Below are 18,688 nucleotides of genomic sequence, written 5' to 3' on the forward strand. Positions count from 1 at the left end.
CAAAGCTTCCAGGAAGAGAATTTCCTAGGTTGAGTTTATAAAGAATACTAATGAGGTATACCAAAAGAAATCACTGAGGCTGATTCTCAGGGATAAAAATCCACCCCTCCTACCTCCCTTATTTAATCTCCCTTGGAATGGAGTAAAATCCGAACGCTTATTAAAAGCACACCGAGGACATAAAGCAACCGTATGCAAAACAGCTGAGCACACAGAGCTTGGCAGGGGTGGGGTTTAGGAATGTTGGAAGCTCGCGTCTGTTCGGCTCCATTTCTCTTGGCCTAAGATGCTCTGATTTTATCAGCACTGAAATAGAAAAAAATGTCTATATACACATATGTGTGAAACAAGCTGTAAAGCTGCCTCCTTGGGCCAAACTCTGTGTCTGCATGGCCACATGTGGGTGGGAAGGGTCCCCAGGCATGATCACAAAGTCACAAGGTTACGTTCTCAGATGTGGGCAAATCTCACTTTAATTGCAAAGCCTTCATTTACAGCACGCTCAACAATGAACAGACAGGAGAGCTGTGACTTTTGACCATGTGAATATATGAAAGTTCCTTGAAATTCAGGTAGGCGAGATAAGAGCATTCCACAAGAAAAGCACCCCTCCTCACCTTTCTGAAGACCGTTTTACATTCGAACAGGTGTCTGAGCATACTCAGAATTTCAAAATGGTAGGATGCGCCTTGCAGGGAGAGAAGAAGACCTTTTTTCATACTCTTACACAAATCCTTAGTGAAAAGGGTCCTGGGTGGGCATGGGAAACCGGGAGGAAGAGAGTACCAAGCAGTACTAAACGCATCCGCTCCACCACTATAACAGAGGTGACACACGCCACCCCGTGACCCCAGACACGGGGCGTTCAAGACCAGCTGTCGGAGAGTGGCCGCGGTCACCACCTGGGATTGTGGAAGGGTCTCAATTCCGCCCATGGACAAAATCCTTGAACAGCAAATACAAACTGTCATTGAATTTAAGTCATAAAGAATCTTAAGGAGATTCTTGTTTTATTTATATAGATATGGACTCCTATTTCCCTAATTAGAGCAATGATCACACAACTGATATGCCTGTTCTGTAAGGTTTGAAGGGTTTGTTCAAATACTGGAATGGCTTAAGAAAAGCATTCTCTAATTTTGATTTTATTTTACACTTTCCAAAAGAGATAAGAGGGAACACAGGGAAAAAATGTGATGAATTCCCTGACTCCGAGGCCCAGGAGGGACAAAACCAGACTTCTCTGACTCCGGGCTCATCCAGATTGCTGGGAAGGTTCAATGCCTAGGGAACCCCTGGGAAGACAAGGGAAGCCCACTGCGCCCCCCCCGCCCCACACAGAGAACTCTACAGTGAGTCTATCGCCGTGCTCTAGTGAAGCGTATGCTTAAAACTAAAGAGTGTTTCAACTTAACATCTACATTTAAAAACTGGAGCATTTCAGCAACAAATAAGCTCAGAGAGCTCATCCCAGAAGTGCAAAGAAAGAACTATCGCTCTGACGTCTGGAAATCAAGCTGCTGTTCTCAGGCCCCCCACTCGCGGGCTCAGGCGGACACGTAAGGTGGTGGCGGCTCCTTAGCAGTGCTGTTCACAGCAGCGTCATCGTACGGAGGTAACAGCACCTGGGAAGCAACAGAGCGGACGAGGGTTAGTGTGTAATAAAAGTGCACAGACATTCCCCCTGAGCTTTCACTTCAACGGACCTTTCATGCAAAGAAACATTGGCCATCACCCGGGCCAAATTTCAACTCGCCAGCAAGTGGCTACACTTCGATGAGAAGATGGGAAGAGACTTTTGGCCCTTTCCAGGTTTCCCAACCCCTGTTCACATGTGCCTGGACGTCAAGGTGCCTGGAGGGCCACAGGGCTGTGTCTCTAGGACTAGGAAGGAGGCGACTGTGTCTCTCGAGAGGAAAAAAGGCTTCTGGGTGATGTCTACGTGTGCACATGAGCAGGGCGGGCACCTGACTGACCACGGGAACCACTCATGGTGACATCGGCCACATTTTCTCAGCGTAGCCTTGAGTAACTTACTTAACCTCAATTTCTACACCTGTCATACAGCGATACCAGAGAATTAGAGGTCTACAAAGTACTTAACACTGCTTGACGCACACCTGAGATGGTCGATATTATCTGTAAATGGCTGAAGAGGAACAAACGAGAACAAGCACTCGAGTTGATTGACCCTTCCTGTTCACACCTCCAGCCCAAAAACAAGTGCTCGGAATGGTTCCTGAACTGTCAACATAAGGAAACACTGACTGATTTGGAGTAAAAAACAAGCCAGGGAATATGAACTCAATATAGTTAGCCTTTCTTCAGTCATCTACCATTTATTATGCACCTACTAGATGAGAGGCATTATGGGTACAAGGTGATTAAGATAAAGGACAGTTCCTGCCCTTAGGAACAGAGATGAGATGAATGAAAACCTTACCCACCTCAAGTGCTTTGTGCAAAGAGAAAGAACATTCACAAATGGAAAAGAACAAAACAAAATTATGGGCATCACTTACACTGAAAGCAGTAAATATTTATCAATTTCTTGCATTTTCATTTATTTATCCTTTCAGCTCCCAGAGGCACAACACTCAAATTTTCTTTTTAAGTTTTCTGTTTTATTCTATTCCCCCAACAATATCACAGACACACACACACTCCTACCTCTCTAATTCGACACACTTGACGACTTATTCTTCTCTTCTCCTAGCCTCAGAGCTCCTGTTGGGCTCAAGCCCGGTCTTACTTAACCCCGGAGTTGGGCCCAGTGCCTATCCGACAGTAGGAGCTCAGATGTTGGTGGAATGAATGAGTGAGGCATCGCCTGGGCGGGGCCTGGGCGATTCTGTATGTGCATTCGACGTTCCAGGCAGGGGACGCTGACACTGGTGAGGGTCCAATTAGGAGACAGAAACCACCCAGTCACTTGAACAGAGAAGGTTTCATAAGGAATAATTAACAGAGGACTGGAGGTGAAGCCAGTAAAATGGGGCATGATCAATGCATGGGTGTGAACAAGGTGTCAGAGAAGAACACACAGGGAGAACAACGTCAGGCGTCTCGGGAAGAGGGATCAGGCCCAGAGAGAAGAGGAGGCACTTCGGGTAGACAGGTAAGTGCACAGGCAAAGGGAGGGAAGCCTGAAGGCAGAGCACCCGCTGGGACCCTGATGACAGAGGGGTGAGGGTCAGAGCATGAACCCGGCCCTGTCTTCCACCTGAAGGCGCTTTACCCAGCATCTGGCAGCAGCCTCTCCATGAGGGTCTCAGCCTGACCGGGGAGAAAAGCGTATTCTCTACAAAAAAGCCACTGCTCCCGTCCCTGCGTCTGCACACTGGTGTGTGCGTGCCTGTGTGCACATGAGATACGGTAACTTCTAACCAGTGGCAACAGCTATGATCGATGCTAGAAATATTAAATTTTGCATGACCGAGCTTCAGCATTATGCTCCTCAGCCTCATTAAATCTATCATTATCCTTGGAGAGATTATCCTAAAACACAGCGGAGCTACTTAAAAGGGACTGAAATCAGCCACTGCATCCAATTTATTCTCTTTCCTGAACAAAATACAACACTCAGATTCTACAAAATGTACACAGAAGATTAAACATGACTTTTTTTTTTAAAAAGAAAAAAATACTGTAACTTTGCCTTTTGTTTGTCAAAATAGACTTGCTTTCACATTGAGTTGGTTTGTTACTGTTTCTTACGATTTATCTTCAAACTTCTTTTATTTATTTATAAAAATATTTTATTTATTTATTTGAGAGAGAGAGAGAGGGAGCATAAGCAGGGGGGAGGGGCAGAGGGAGAGGGAGAAGCAGGCTCCCCACTGAGCAGGGAGCCCGACGCCGGGCTCCATCCCAGGACCCTGGGATCATGACCAGAGCTGAGGGCAGACACTTAACCGACTGAGCCACCCAGGTGCCCCTTCAAACTTGTTTTAAAGTTTCACTTTACATCGGTATTTTAACATCCCAATGTTGGCCTTTTGTCTCAAATATTCTATAGCCTTGGATGCTTTACCAAGTCAAGATGCCTGGTGATGAGTCTGTCCTTTAACCAGGGCTTGTGAGAGCCTCGCCTGTCTTTGCTTTCTCACCACCACATACTAAAAGCTGACTGAAGAACAGTCTTCACCCGGTACCTCACGCTCTTTTCACTGAAAGTTGTCCAAACAGAATCAGTTTCACATTCTCAAGCGACAGCGTCTTCTTTTTTTTAAATCTAAATGATGGTAATATTATTGATGATTTCAAGGAAGGGCTGGTGACATAAGCCGCCATACTTTTTCTATTTCAGTCTGTCGATACTGACTAAAAACACTCCCTATTGTCCTCTTCTACTAAGATCAATGAAGTACTTGGAAATCTGAGAAAACAACTCAATTAAGATAGAACATGCCAATTAATATGCCATATAACAAAACTGGTGGAAATCCGATTATTTTGACATTTTTAAAAGTTGGCATTTAGTCAAACTCCATCTTTCACTTTTCAAAATTTAGTCACTCACAATGAATGGCTAAAAAATAATCTCTGAGGACTAAGAACATAGGTCACATCCTACTTCAAACTAAAGTCACTGTCTGGTATGCGGCAGCTACTCAATGAGTAGGCAAACACAGGCACATTACAGATCTCAGCCACAGACCACTTTACTTCAAGCAATATTCAATACAATGAAATTCTAATCTAAGTACATACAGTCCCTTGGAGTTTGTCTTAATAGGAGCTTAACAGAGTGACTGTGTGATAGTGTAACTTTCTTCCTTGCAGACAGAAAAATCCCTCTTGCCAGTGACCCCAGAAAGCAGCTGTTAATTAGGAAGATTAGAATCTGTCTGTAGTGTCTCTTTAATTGGGAGTTATCGTGCTAGGTTACAGTGTGCTTGTGGGAAGGCAGCTCCTCAATCATTTCAGTTCAACTCAACAAATACTCAGAGTGTTACCAGAGCAAACTTCATTTTCCCAGCTACATCAATATAAAGAACAGTTGGAGGGAGAAATAAATTAACATCAAAGGTTGCAAAATGTAACAGAGAAGTGATTCCAGCTGGCCATACATCCACAAGGGATTAAAATTTCATTCCATCAAATACTAAGAAATGATAAAATGCTCAAGAGAAAAGAACTATTTATTGGTAAAAATAGGATATTTTGGGGTACGATAGAGTTGGACTTACACTATTAGAGCTTAGGCACTAAAGGCTTATTTGAACTCTACAGTTGCTAAGATTACATCCCCCAAAGTATTATATGTAAGTTACATATGTGTTTTCAGACATTCACAAAATGACATGCCAAATTTTGTGTTTGTGCAACTATTTTCCTGGGAAGAGTGCTCGGAGCTTTCATCAGATTCTCAAAGAACCATCCCTGGAGATTTGGGGGTCCAAAACAGGGGGTCAGTAAGAGGCATGAGGTAAATTGCACCAGAAGTCTGCTTGCTGGCTCCCGCATCCTAACAAGGCGAGGTACGTTAAAATGAAACCAGTAGCCAGGATGATGGCTGTGTGCACCTCGTCCACCCTGGGGCAGGGGAAGGAGAAGCCCTAGGAAAGAAAGAGAACTGACAGATGACCTGACAGAGCCAAACACTTGGAAAATAATATTGGTAGGTGGTTGACAGATCTAATAGCCACATAGAAAGGATGGGGACCTAGGTAACAGATAAAAACTTGGCAGCTGAAAGAGCAAGGCAAATGTTTGCTGGGAAAAAAAATCAAACACCAAACACCATACAAGAGAATGTATATCATAGAGCTCTACACTGACCAATACTCACTCAAAAGTAAACACTGACTAAAAAAAAAAAAAAAAGTAAACACTGACTGATGACGGCACGAGAAAATCCAATATGATGGTATGAAGAGGACAAAGGAAGTGGGGAACATGAGGAGGAGGATGAGAGTTAAATCTTTTTTTTCTTTTTTTAAGATTTTATTTATTTATTTGAGAGAGAGAGAGAGAGAGAGCATGCAGGATCAGGGGGAAGCAGGCTCCCCGAGGAGCAGGTAGCCCAAAGTGGGGCTCCATCCCAGGACCCTGAGATCACAACCCAAACCAAAGGCAGACGCTTAACTGACTGAGCCATCCAGGTGCCCGAGAGTTAAATCCTATTCAACAAGAAGTCAAAAGAGATTTGGAATCAATCATCAAACAGCGATGTAGACATTATTTGTAAAATACAGAGGCAAACACTAGAAGAGACAGGAAAAGGAGTCAGCAGTGCTTACCGCTGGGCTGATAGGCAAGAGACGGGCAGGGAAATTAAGGAATCAGTCTTTCAATGCCATGAGCTTTAGCTTGCATATGGAATACCGTGTTAACAACACAGATCACATTTAAAACATGAAAGAGTAATCATGGCAGTGCTGAAGGGAAGAGGATGTCCATCATTAAGGGGCGACTTTCAACCTGAGGTTGGGGGGTGGGCTAAGGGCCACGTCATTCCTTTTGCCCTGCTGGCTGGCAGGTGAGCTATTGGCTTGATAGGAGCTTCTGCAGGGGCCTGGAAGATGAGCCGACTTGCCAGGTTTTCGACTCTCAAAGCAAGAAAGGGTGGTAGGATTTGGATCCTGTGCAGTACAGACACCGAACAAAGCAACCAGGGAATACTGTGCTGGCTCAAGTTATTATCTCAGGTGAAATATGCACTCACGGAGAGGGTGATCAGGACCGGCCCCACCCCCGCCTGAGACTCTTCTCCAGTCCAGTGAGCCCCGACCTCCACATTAAAGCATAATGCAGAGCACCCCATGCACCAGTGGAAACTAGAGAACTATGGTGCCCTGAAGTACCCCCAAGGAAACACAGGTGAGCGATGGGAAAATGAACAATTCTCTCATTTAATACCGCATTCTTTGTGCTGCTCATGCCCAGGTCAACAGCAGCCCAGTATCTGACCCTACCCTACCTGATCTACTCCCCAGGCACAGCATGCTCGTTACCAATCTGACTCCTTCTTGTGATTTTTCGCTCCTGGAAGGCTTTTCTTTCTTATGTTGCTCCATATAAATCCAAACAACCCGAGGCTCAAGTTAAATTCATTTCTAAAACGGAGATCTGAAATATGCCAGCCTCGATGACACTCTTCTTCACTTAATCATGCCATGCAATTACAGTACAATAAGTTCTTGAAATAAAGACACTATGATGATATATTTTCAGATTCCTTATAGATATATGAAGTCATAAGAATAATACTGGAAATGGCAGCAATTATAATATAGCCCTCTGAACTCAAGACACAAAATCATTTTCCTGAAGCACTTATGTAACTTATCAATTAAATTATAGATTATCTTGTACTATTAACTGTCTCATATACATTTACCTTTCTCCTCTCCAGGAAGTTTCTAGAAGGCAAGAGCCTCACGCTTCTGTATCCCTTTCTCAGAACTGGTTCTTAGGCAGAGGGGTGTTCAAATGTGAGTTCTATCACTTAGTAGACGTGTGGCCACGATCAAATTCTAGAGGCAATATGGTGGTGGACAAACACAGGATCTGAAATCAGACCTGGGTTCAAATTCCAGCTCTGTGATTTATGATCCCTGGGGTCCTCCGTTACTAAATCTACCTGAGCTGCAGTTTGCATATCTATAAAATGAAGACCACGACAGGTTCCCTTCCAAGTGGGGTTGTAAGGATCTAAGGGAGGTAACATACCTAACGTGGACTACAGGATTTAGCATTTGGGTGCTCAATGAATGGTGGCAATCCCCCAACTATAGCAAGATAATTAAAACAGTATTATTTTAGGGGCGCCTGGGTGGCTCAGTCAGTTAAGCGTCTGACTTCGGCTCAGGTCATGATCTCAGGGTCCTGGGATCGAGCCCCGTGTTGGGCTCCCTCCTCAGGGGGGAGTCTGCTTCTCCCTCTCCCTCAGCCCCCTGCTAGTGCTCTCTCTCACGCTCTTGCTCTCTCTCAAATAAATAAAATCTTAAAAAAAAACAGTATTATTTTTTTTTTAAGATTTTATTTATTCATAAGAGACAGAGAGAGAGAGAGGCAGAGGGAGAAGCAGGCTCCCCGCTGAGCAGGGAGCCCGATGCGGGACTCGATCCCAGGAGCCTGGGATCATGACTTGAGCCGAAGGCGGACGCTTAACCATCTGAGCCACCCAGGTGCCCAAAACCAGTATTATTTTACAACTAGTTCAGCTACGTGCTCTCCTCAAGAAAGTGACACCAGTAAGCCCTCTATATACACATTTATTTACTTGGGTTAGAAAAGAAGTTCTCTTTTCCTTTCTCAGCTCTGGTGGTGGCAGAACATGTTAGAGGCTAAAATTGAAGGTGCTCTGGGCCCTACTTGTTGAAGCAAACAGATGACCAGATCAAGGCCTATAAGGGAAGGTCACTGAACTAAAACCTACTTGACAGGGACCCTCTCTCAAGAATCCTGAAGATATTCCTGTTCTTGAACATGGAAGGACAGCCCTAAGGTTGTGGCGAGAAACTCCTTTGGAAACAGCCAGCTCACGATACCTTTTATCTCAAAAGCTAGAAGTGGACAGTACATTCATCTCCCCCTACAACAGGATTTGCCATCCCTACCTCTTATCTCCTTTTTTTACCAAATCTAAACAAAAGTAACTGAATGGTGTCAAACGCCACTCTTTGTCCAGGAAAAGTAGATGCCATTTTTACTGTGAGAGGGGTGGGCACCGAGTTGTAATTCTAAAATCCAAAGTAAGGTTTGGTTGGAAGAGCGAATCCGTGCACTCGCTCCTTACCCACGCACCTCGGGGCTCCTATCGGTGGCCAGCTGGGCTGAGAAGCAGAGATGAAGGTAACAGGCTGCAATGTGGAGCAGGGTGCCCTGCGTCAGCCTAGCAGCGCTGATGCCAGGAGGCGGGGAAGGCACATGCAGACTGTATGTCATGAGAGCCCCAGGCAGCCGGGTAAAGGTGTAGGTGGTCTGCCGTCTAGAGAGCTCAGTGCGTGAGGCGGGATTACAGAGATGTGCCTGAACAACAGGCATGATTCCAGCTGGTCTTCTAAGCAACGACAGGAAGGTGGCCCCTTCTTCCACAGAAACCAGTGGTCCTCACCATTTTGGGGGGCGGGGGAGGGGCGCTGGTAGTGTTCACATGTAAGAGAGCTCTCCTCTGTGGGCACACATTGTTTTTACAAAATCAACTGCCCTTCTCTACCCATAAAACATGAAAAACTACAGAAAATACCACTGTGAATGGAGACTTCTTTTTCTTGTTTTGTCTCCTTTGGGGAGGTACGGGGTGGGAAGCAAGGGCCCTGGGAGTCGTGAAAGCTCATAAGAGCAGCGACTGTTGACAACACATCTGGAACAGTCCCTCGAAGCTGCCTCACAAATAAGACAGAGTCGGCAGGACGAAATCATAATTCCGCTCCCTCCTCTCGTTTCAAGAAAATTTTCGAACGCAAGCAGCCGAGACTGATGTTATTGTAGGGGTAATCCTAAATCTGTTCCTATTTACTGAAAGGGCAAAAAAAAAAAAAAAATCAAACCATTGGCAAACTTAGATTTTAAATATTACCCCACAAGTCACAACTGGCTATCACACAGCCAAGTGGAGTGACATCACCATTGAGAAATGTTGCAGTAAGAAATGGCAGAACCCCCTGAAGACTTTTAAATAAGGGGTTGACAAATCAGTTTTATGATTTAGATCAATCTGGCAGCAACAGAGAGAAAAAAAATTGAAGAGAAAGCAGAGCTGAAGAGACTTATCTAAGAGACTAATCGTAACAAGTTGAAAGATGACTCCCAGGTCACCGGCCAACTGTCTCATATACATTCGCTAGAATCGAAGGAAAGCAGCAGATAAGGAAGAAATGGAGTGAGTCCTGCAGTGTGCTCTCTCTCGGGGATGACGCTGGGCAGTTGAGGGTACGGGCATGGAGCTGATCTGGTTCACATAACCTAAGCGAATTCCTCCAAGGGAGATAAAAAAGAGAGCAAGACAGATGATTTATTAAATACTCTTGGTTCATTTCATCAATGAGTGCTGTGTGCCAGGTACTAAGGATACCACACTAGCCGAAATGTACAAGGCCTGAACCAGCAGACAGCTTATCTGCTAGTGGAGGCGGCTGATAAACAGAATTTCTTTTCCACGGGGAAGTGCGGACCTTCTCAACCGGTGTCCAGTCACAGGCCGTGCCACACAAACACTGTATTTTTCCTGTTCGCCACCGTGTCGAGAAGCCTGGCGCCCGCTGGGGTGGTTGCTGAGAGCATGGGCTGTGGAGCAGACCATCTGGGTCTACCAATCCCAGCTCCGAGGCCTTGGGGCGGCCACTTACCTCTAAACCCTTACTTTTCTCCATCTGTCAACAGTGGCCATAATCATCTCTCTCTCACAAGGTTAGTGAAATAAATAAATCCAAGCAATGTGCTTATTGGATCGTACATGGCATGTACGATGGCTCAACAAATCACTTTATCCCGTGCATTTATGGAACGATGAGATGGCTTGTGGCACTGGACATACTGCAAGTGTTAAAATGACCCAGAAATAAGGCAAAATGGGAATTAATTGGGTTATAAAGTTTTTATTCCATATATGAATGGATAGACAGACACATAGATGGATACAGAAAGAAAGGAGCAGGGGGGAGGGAGAGAGAGAGAGGAAGGTGTGTATTATTTTTTTCTGATAGTAAACTAAAATAAGCCTTTATGGAATAAATATTTGTAAAAAACAAAAAGACAGTGGATAACACTGCATATAATAGCTTTAGCTACTATTTTTCAAGGCTTTAATGACTGTTTTACAAGCAAATTATTCTTTTACTGATTTTCTACTATATTTTGTTAAATATAAGCTTGATTTAAATCTATAGGCAAAATCACTAATATGGGAGGAACTAAAACTTTCTCAGGAAAAGGATATCCTTTAAAAGAGCCAAAGGATTAGGTGCTGTTCTTTGCCAACCCACTTGCAGGAGGGGAAAGCTCAACCCGGAGGTCTCTCAAGGCCAAAAGCAGGGACTATTAAATTCCTTGAGATGGTTTAAATAGTTGCCCTACATATGCCTAGAAAACTTGGCTTAAATTTCCACTAAGGCAGAAGTCTGGGAACTCTGTGGGCCAACTCTGGCCTGCCACCTGTTTTTCATGTGGCCTGTGACCTAAGAACAGTTCTTAACATTTTTTAATGGTTTAAAAGAAAAATGCTTTGTGATATGTGAAAATTACATAAAATTCAAATTTCGGCATCCATAAATAAAATCCGACGGGAACACAGCCTTACTTACTCATGTATGGATTACCTACAGCTGGTTTCACACTACAACAGCAGGGCTGAATCGTTATGACAGACGCCATATGGCTCACAAAGCCTAAAATATTTACTCTCTGGCTCTTTATAGAAAAAGGTCCCCTTTGCCCGTTCTAAGGAAAAGCATTACCCTGAATTCGGCCCTTGGAAACAGACTAATGTCAGATGTGAGATTACACAGCCTCAAAACAATCTCAGCATTTAGAGGCACTTAGGGAGCTCTTCCAAAGGTCCATTTTAAATTACTCACAAGAATTTTCTCTTCTTCACCATTTGTTACACCCCTAACAGTCCACAATGTATCCTGTTTAAAACAGGCAGCAGTTAAATTAAATGCTGGTCTTAAATTGGTCACACCACATTTGCCTATTTGGATGAGCTGCCTTTACTCACGCCAAATAGGAAAGGGGAGATAGCTGACTTATCAATCTTCACAATTAACTGAAATAACCATTTGGGCGCTTGGGATAGGGTTATCACAAACAGAAAGTCTGGGCTATCTTTAAGGAATCTAGATTAACTATTTTCAAACTTGTTAAATATCCTCACCTATAATATAAATAAGTAAACAAAGACATACACATAATCCCATTTTTAAAATTCTAAGGTACACATTTTTGTACATTTTAACATCTGAATTTAGGCTTTGCCTTGTAATTGACAGCATCGTACAATAAGGACTGCCTAAAATAATGGTGCAGTTTACAACTGATGGCATCTTATATCTAATGAATCCAACATACCAGGAGGACAACATAAGCAGATTTTGGGAGGCTCGAGTGAGAAATCCCCCCTGAGCCCTGTCTGCCAAAGGAATCATTTCCAAAAGCAAGATAGATGATTTTATCCTCAACTCACTGCAAAACTATTATAAATTATAGGAGGAAGTCATTATTTCTCTTAATTCTCAGCAGAGAAGCTGCTCAAATTCTTTTATAGACTATACTCATAATTTGGAACTCATACTTCAAATATTTCAAATTGGGTCAAAAATCCTCACTAGTGAGATATTTGGTCTGGAAATACCAAAATAATATAGCAGCTCAAATTGAACGTTAAAATGGTTCTGAGCACATAAATACCTAATGTTTAAATAACTATATCTAAATAAATACATCTTTAAATGCCTGTACTTTTATCTAAAATAAAAATATCTAATTTAACCACAGAGGAGCTGGAAAGAATGGCCGGCATGCTATCACCACGGTAACCCTCTGAAAGGACCCCGGCTGCTTCCTCTGCGTTCCCCCAGCCTGAACATGGGATGCCACCCACTGTGCCATCTTCTTAACCATTCTACACTATTCCTTCCAGAGGCTGCCAAGGCAGCTGCAGGAACTGCTCACTCTCTCACATCCCAGCTTCCCATTTTACCCATTTCCCCCTTCCCCTGTACACTTCCCTCCCTCCCTCACGTCAATGGAAAGGGAGAAATGTCTCCTGCTTTGATTTCCAGTGTCCAACCAATCAATGTTTAATTTTCTATTACAATCTAATTTGGGCCTACAAGCTTTGTTTTTTCCTAGCTGTAACTACAATAGAAACTCCCATATTCTGCTTTTTAAAACATCACAAGCCTTTCTTCTGTTGCTACATTGTTCATAATAATTTTTATGACAATAAAGACATTTTGTCAAGGGGATGTACCCTTATTTAACCAAACCAGTCCCCAGTTATTGGACAATGAGCTTGGATACTTTTGCTGTTAAAAGCGATGTAGCACGAACATATTATACATTTTTTTTTCATTAAGATATATACCCAGACAATTTTCTTAGAACAAATTAAAAAATAAAATCCAATGTCTCATTTGTTCCGAGAGTAAAAATCAATATGGACTCTATTGTAGACACAAGTGATAAGTAAGTCAACTTCTGTATGTGTTTTAAAGTAAAATACAATGAAAATAGAGGGTAACTGTATCCTCAATTTACTGCAAAACTACTATAAATTGCTCTTACTATTATTATAGGAGGGTTACAATTAAGCAATTGATTAATAGCCTCTTATCCAAGGTCACAAGGAAAACTGGGTTTATTTGAAATGTTCTTCCAGAACTTTTAGGTTTCAAATAGCTATGTGTTGGGGCGCCTGGGTGGCTCAGTTGGTTAAGCGACTGCCTTCGGCTCAGGTCATGATCCTGGAGTCCCTGGATCGAGTCCCGCATCGGGCTCCCTGCTCAGCAGGGAGCCTGCTTCTCCCTCTGACCCTCTCCCCTCTCATGTGCTCTCTCTCTCTCATTCTCTCTGTCTCAAATAAATAAATAAAATCTTTAAAAAAAAAAAAACAAAAACAAATAGCTATGTGTTGATTGGACCCCTCCAGATGCTCACTGGATGAAATAACTGAAAAGTTATATGGGTCAGAATACTTTTAAAGATGCCGTATTTTACTAACGGAAGGAAAGAAGTATGAGCGGAGTTAACGTCACATCCTGTCAGCTTGCACCGTGGAGCCTACGTGAAAGCAGGTGAGAAGCTTTCAGGAGGAAACCTCCTGCACGATCCTTTTCCATTCGGACGGGAGGGTGAGCACGCCTGCTGCCGCGTGCACGCAGGAGGAATCTGGAAGATGCGTGGGGCTGAGTTACGGGAAGCGAGACTGTTCAGCACAGCTCTGAAGAAGGCAGCTGCCTTGCTGTTACAAAGCTTCCTTTTAACCTTTGCTTTTCTTCCAACTCTTCTCGGTCACCCTCCCGTCCCTTCTGCGGTGCTAAAAAGCAAAAATAAGCAAGCAAAATGTAAAAAGTCCCACTGCGTCTGAAGTCTGTGACTTTCCTTGAGAAGCAACATCTAAATGAGCTGTGTAGCTGCTTCACTCCTCACCCCAGGCAGGCCCACGCCAGGCGCCTGTGCAGAGAACGCAGGGTCCGGGTCCGGGTGGCAGTCTCAACAGACGACAGCCGAGGGGGAAGCTGGTGCGTAAGAGCCGGGAGCCAGGCTGCTCAGGGCACACAGTGCCTACAGTACCCCTCCTGCCGCTCGCGAGCCCTGTCATCTCGGGAAGTGACCCGCGCGGTGCCTCCATTTCGTCTCCTGCACACAGGGATTAGGAGAACCTAAGGGCTCCTGTGAGATGAAGTGAGCTCACAAAGCACCCAGCCCAGAGCCTGGCAGATGGCGACCACTATCGGAGTGTTTGGGGAAAGGCTGTGCTACGGAAGCCACGGACCGGGGAGGTCCAACAGATGCAAAGAGCAGAGCTTCACTGGACTCATTCAGCCCTCAGGCGGATGGCATTTGTGGGAACAGTCGTGGAGACGGCGCACCGAAAGGTCTTGTCCTACCCTCAGGGAAGTGGTTTTTATGTTTCAAGTACAGCCACAAACGAGAGATACCCTTGAGAATCATCTCACTCCACATCCCCTCAATGATCAACTTCCATTTCTACCTCCTCCAGCCCTCTCAAATCCTTCCCCTCTTCCTCACTCCCTCAACTGTTGCTCCGATCAGACCTGGAGCATCTCCATCATCATAGGAACCTTGACTCTGGAGACGGTCTCCTAACTGCTCTCTCTGCTTATCTGAGATTTGACCAAATCTCTATCAACCTCTCACATTTGTCTTGGCCTTTTAAAATTAAAAGAGGGGGGAAAAAAAAGCTTAGGGAGATCATACAAACTATTAAGTTACAAGGCAAAAGGACACCTACTGTTGAGATGTTACAAGTAAGACCCCCCCCTTTTGTATTCCAGTACGTGGTAGGCCAGAAGCGTCAGAGCCTAAACCACAGGCTACAGTTTCAAACTCTCTAGAAGTCCTCTTCTTAGAGAATCTTCCTCTCCCCCATCCCTTACTGCTTCTGGACCCTCCCGTTGCTAGAGGCAGAGGAGTGATGAAAGGTACGTGTTGTTGGTGAAGCATGTTTAATGAATCTGAAATGGCCAGAGAGCTTGAGAGCCAGCTAGTAACTCATCTTTTGGTGGAAGCCCTCCTTAAACCATTTCAGGAAGTGATGACTTTTCCTCAAGAATCTACAAGATGAGGACTGTCCATTCATCTTGGCATCAGTCTAGCTTCTCCAGCATGAAGGACCTTCTTCTGAAGTCTAACTAAAAATCTCTCCTGCTGGCAATTAGTTTATTACCTTCCCTTTACCTCTCTCTACGGTGGAGGGGTGGGGGGAGAATAAAGGGACTCATGTTACCTAGTCAGGAACTTGTTTCTAACCATAGCCAACCATACCTAGGAAGGAATAAATAACCTGATTTTTAAAAGTAACAGGAGGGGGGAAAAAAAACTGTAGAACTTTTTATGCACAAATTCTGAAAGTTGTTGGGATCACCACTAAATCCCACCCCACCCCCAATCCTCCTCAGCCAACCAGGAATTTGTTTTGTGGCTTTTCTGACAGCCCAAGGTCAGCCTTCTGTTAATCTCAGGTCCCTCAGAGGGAAATGGCTGCCGGGGAGATAATCTGGCTTCCACCGGGTCACTGACTTTTTTCTTTTCCTTTTTTTAAAGATTTTATTTATATATCTGAGAAGGAGAGAGAGAGAGAGAGAGAGAGAGAGAGAGCGCGTGCACGTGCACAAGCGGGGGGAGGGGCAGAGGGAGAGGGAGAAGCAAGCTCCCTGCTGAGCAGGGAGCCCTGATGTGGATTCAGGGGCTGGATGCCAGAAACCTGGGATCATGACCTGGGCCGAAGGCAGATGCTTAACCAACTGAGTCACCGCCTCACTGACTTTTTTCTTCACTGTGTTCTTCAAGCAGTCAGACTCAAAGCAAGGCGCCACACAGCAAAATACTTTCTGAAGTCAACACCGTAAGCCTGTATATAATGTTAATCTGGATTAGCACGCACAAAATGACATGGTACAACAGGCTCTATGAAGTTTAAAATTTCCCTATTTATCCCTAAATAGGAGTTTTCCTACATTACTCAAGTCAATGATTCTTTTATCTGGAATCAGAATTTGAGACGCCATTTTGGCTAAATATTAATCTCACTGCTTTTAGAGTGCTCCAATTCCAAAGGAGTCAGGTTCCCTACTCTGGGATTTAACTAAATACTGGGTATTACTGGGCCGCCTGGGTGGCTCAGTCGTTAAGCGTCTGCCTTCGGCTCAGGTCATGATCCCAGGGTCCTGGGATCCAGCCCCGCATCGGGCTCCCTGCTCCGCGGGAAGCCTGCTTCTCCCTCTCCCACTCCCCCTGCTTGTGTTCCCTCTCTCGCTGTGTCTCTCTCTGTCAAATAAATAAATAAAATCTTTAAAAAAAAAAGAAAACTAAATACTGGGTATTACTATGATTCAAATCTTCACTAGTATTAGCACAACAAGGCTGCATAGATTAAAATAGTTTTTAAGATCTCGATATGCGTAACTTTAATGTGAAGGAAATCTGTTTCTATCATCTACATGTTTAGTATTTAATACATTTTTCCTCTTAAGGCCAAATTTTGATGGAGGTAGGGGAGAGAATGTGGTATTACATAATAGGTATCCAGAGCGTGATTTCTACAACAACGTCCTAAAAGGAAGGTGTGTCTCCTTAGGATTCCCTGAGGTGGGACACAGGGACTCAAAGGGGCACTGTGGGATTTTTTTAAATTTCAAGGAAAACATAGCTACAACTGGCAGATATTACACTCATTTCCACTCAAGCTGTTTGGACCTACTTCATGCAATGGGCAGTTAGGTTATTTCTTTTGACCTACAGGCACCATGGAAAAAAATACCAAAGACCCAGGGGCATTATGAACTAACGGAGTTTGTGACCCCTCTGTCTTAAGCATTTCTTTCAAACCAATGCTGTGGTTTGGTTGGGAAACTGAAGTTAGATTAACCCAGGGAATTATTCCAGGATCTGATAACTCATCTACCCTCCGTCTCAGTAGTATTTGAGAAACTGCATATCCGGCTAATAATATGTGTTCTATTTTAGAGAAGAAAAAAAAAGGAACATTTATTTTCTACCAACAAGAGCCCCCAGAGGATGTGTCCACAGAGGTCACCCTGAGACTATTCAGCCTGGAAGAAAAGCCATCTGGCCAAATATTTGATAGGAAATGAAAGGCAACATGTTATTATGTCAGTGTGGATTCCCAATAAGACACAGACAAAAGAGAAGCACACATTACACGCTATGAGGATCTTAATATAGCTATGGAGACCAGGGAAAATGACAGGACTAGACCATTCCAACCCCCACTCAGGGTGTCAGAGTAAAGCTCTGGTATATTTAGAGTTTTAAAGTTAGAATGCTAGCATTAACTCCTTTTGTTCTAGTCAAAACAGTCTTCAAACATGTGGAGCCCTGCTTAAAAAGAAATATGTTCTCCAACCCTGGAAATCCAGATTATGGTCTCCACCTAAAGGAAGCAGGCTCCTTGAAGAAATGGCTGATTCCAGGTCTGGGATTATAAATAGACAAGATGAGCCTGGAGCATCCTGTCAACCAGACAGCAAGGAAGCCATGGTCTGTCAAGACTTGGGGGCCGACCTGAAGAGGCTCCCATTGGCCAAAGACGGCACAACTTGAGCATCAATAAGGATATTAACTACAAGGTACTAGCTTTTTAGAGAAAGCTTTTATTTTTTTCCCTTTGAAAGTCTCAAAAGGGTATGCAATAATAGGTTAAAGTTTTCTTTAGGCTTACTGATAAAATGTATCATGATAGTTTACTTTTCAATTGGACACCCTCAGCTTTTCTCCTAATAGGCCTCTCTTCATGAGTTCATTTGTTACATAAAAACAAACAAGCAAACAAAAAAACCTTCACTGGTCACCACTAGAGCATGAGAGACCAACTCACCATTTTGACAACTGATAAATAACAAAACTAAGTATATTTACCCAGGTCACACGTACCACTGGGTAAGCAAATTGCATATGAGGGAAAGTTCCTCTTTATAGAAATAGTCCAGCTAATAAGTGAACAAGGAGTGACAGCATGTCATCATATTGCAACCCCTAATGAATCACTGAATCCAGGCATTAGATATTAATGGTGCTGACATTCCAAAAAGGCAGAATCGGCCAGACACTATCTGCCTCTTGATGGAAGGACAAATGATCAATTATGAAGTAATATTGCAAAAAAAGGGGGATATTAATATGGGAAGCCTCTAGATCCAAGTGCTAATCTAGTGGAAATACAGAGGACTACATTACAGGCAAGCCATCAGACAAATCTAGTCTGTAGGACAAACTAGTTTCTTTAACAAAAAATTAGAGAGTCTTAAAATACAGATTGACTCATAGTTCCTGTTTCAAATAAACCACCAGAAAAACATTTATGAGACAACTGGAAATCTGAGCACTTACTGGATATCTTATGATATTAAAGAATCATTTTGTTAGGTATAATAAGGACTCTTTAAAATATAAGCACAATACCATTATCTTTTTTTAAAAAAAATCTTTAAAAATACTGTCAGAAGAGCTGAGACTCAGGTGGTGATCTAACCCT

The 18,688-nt window shown here is 43.6% G+C and overlaps 1 protein-coding gene across 1 annotated transcript in view; it reads right to left on the reverse strand.

The window, feature by feature from the left end:
* Nucleotides 1-455: 455 nt before the first annotated feature.
* LAPTM4B (lysosomal protein transmembrane 4 beta) overlaps nt 456-18,688 on the reverse strand; it is a 75,667-nt gene continuing 57,434 nt past the window's right edge. The window contains exon 7 of the mRNA XM_078072191.1: nt 456-1,625. Coding sequence (XP_077928317.1) covers nt 1,548-1,625 — 78 coding nt within the window. The 3' untranslated portion in view covers nt 456-1,547. The remainder of the gene's footprint in view (nt 1,626-18,688) is intronic.

Source organism: Halichoerus grypus, chromosome 5 (genome assembly GCF_964656455.1).
Source record: "Halichoerus grypus chromosome 5, mHalGry1.hap1.1, whole genome shotgun sequence".
Classification (NCBI taxonomy): Eukaryota; Metazoa; Chordata; class Mammalia; order Carnivora; family Phocidae; genus Halichoerus; species Halichoerus grypus.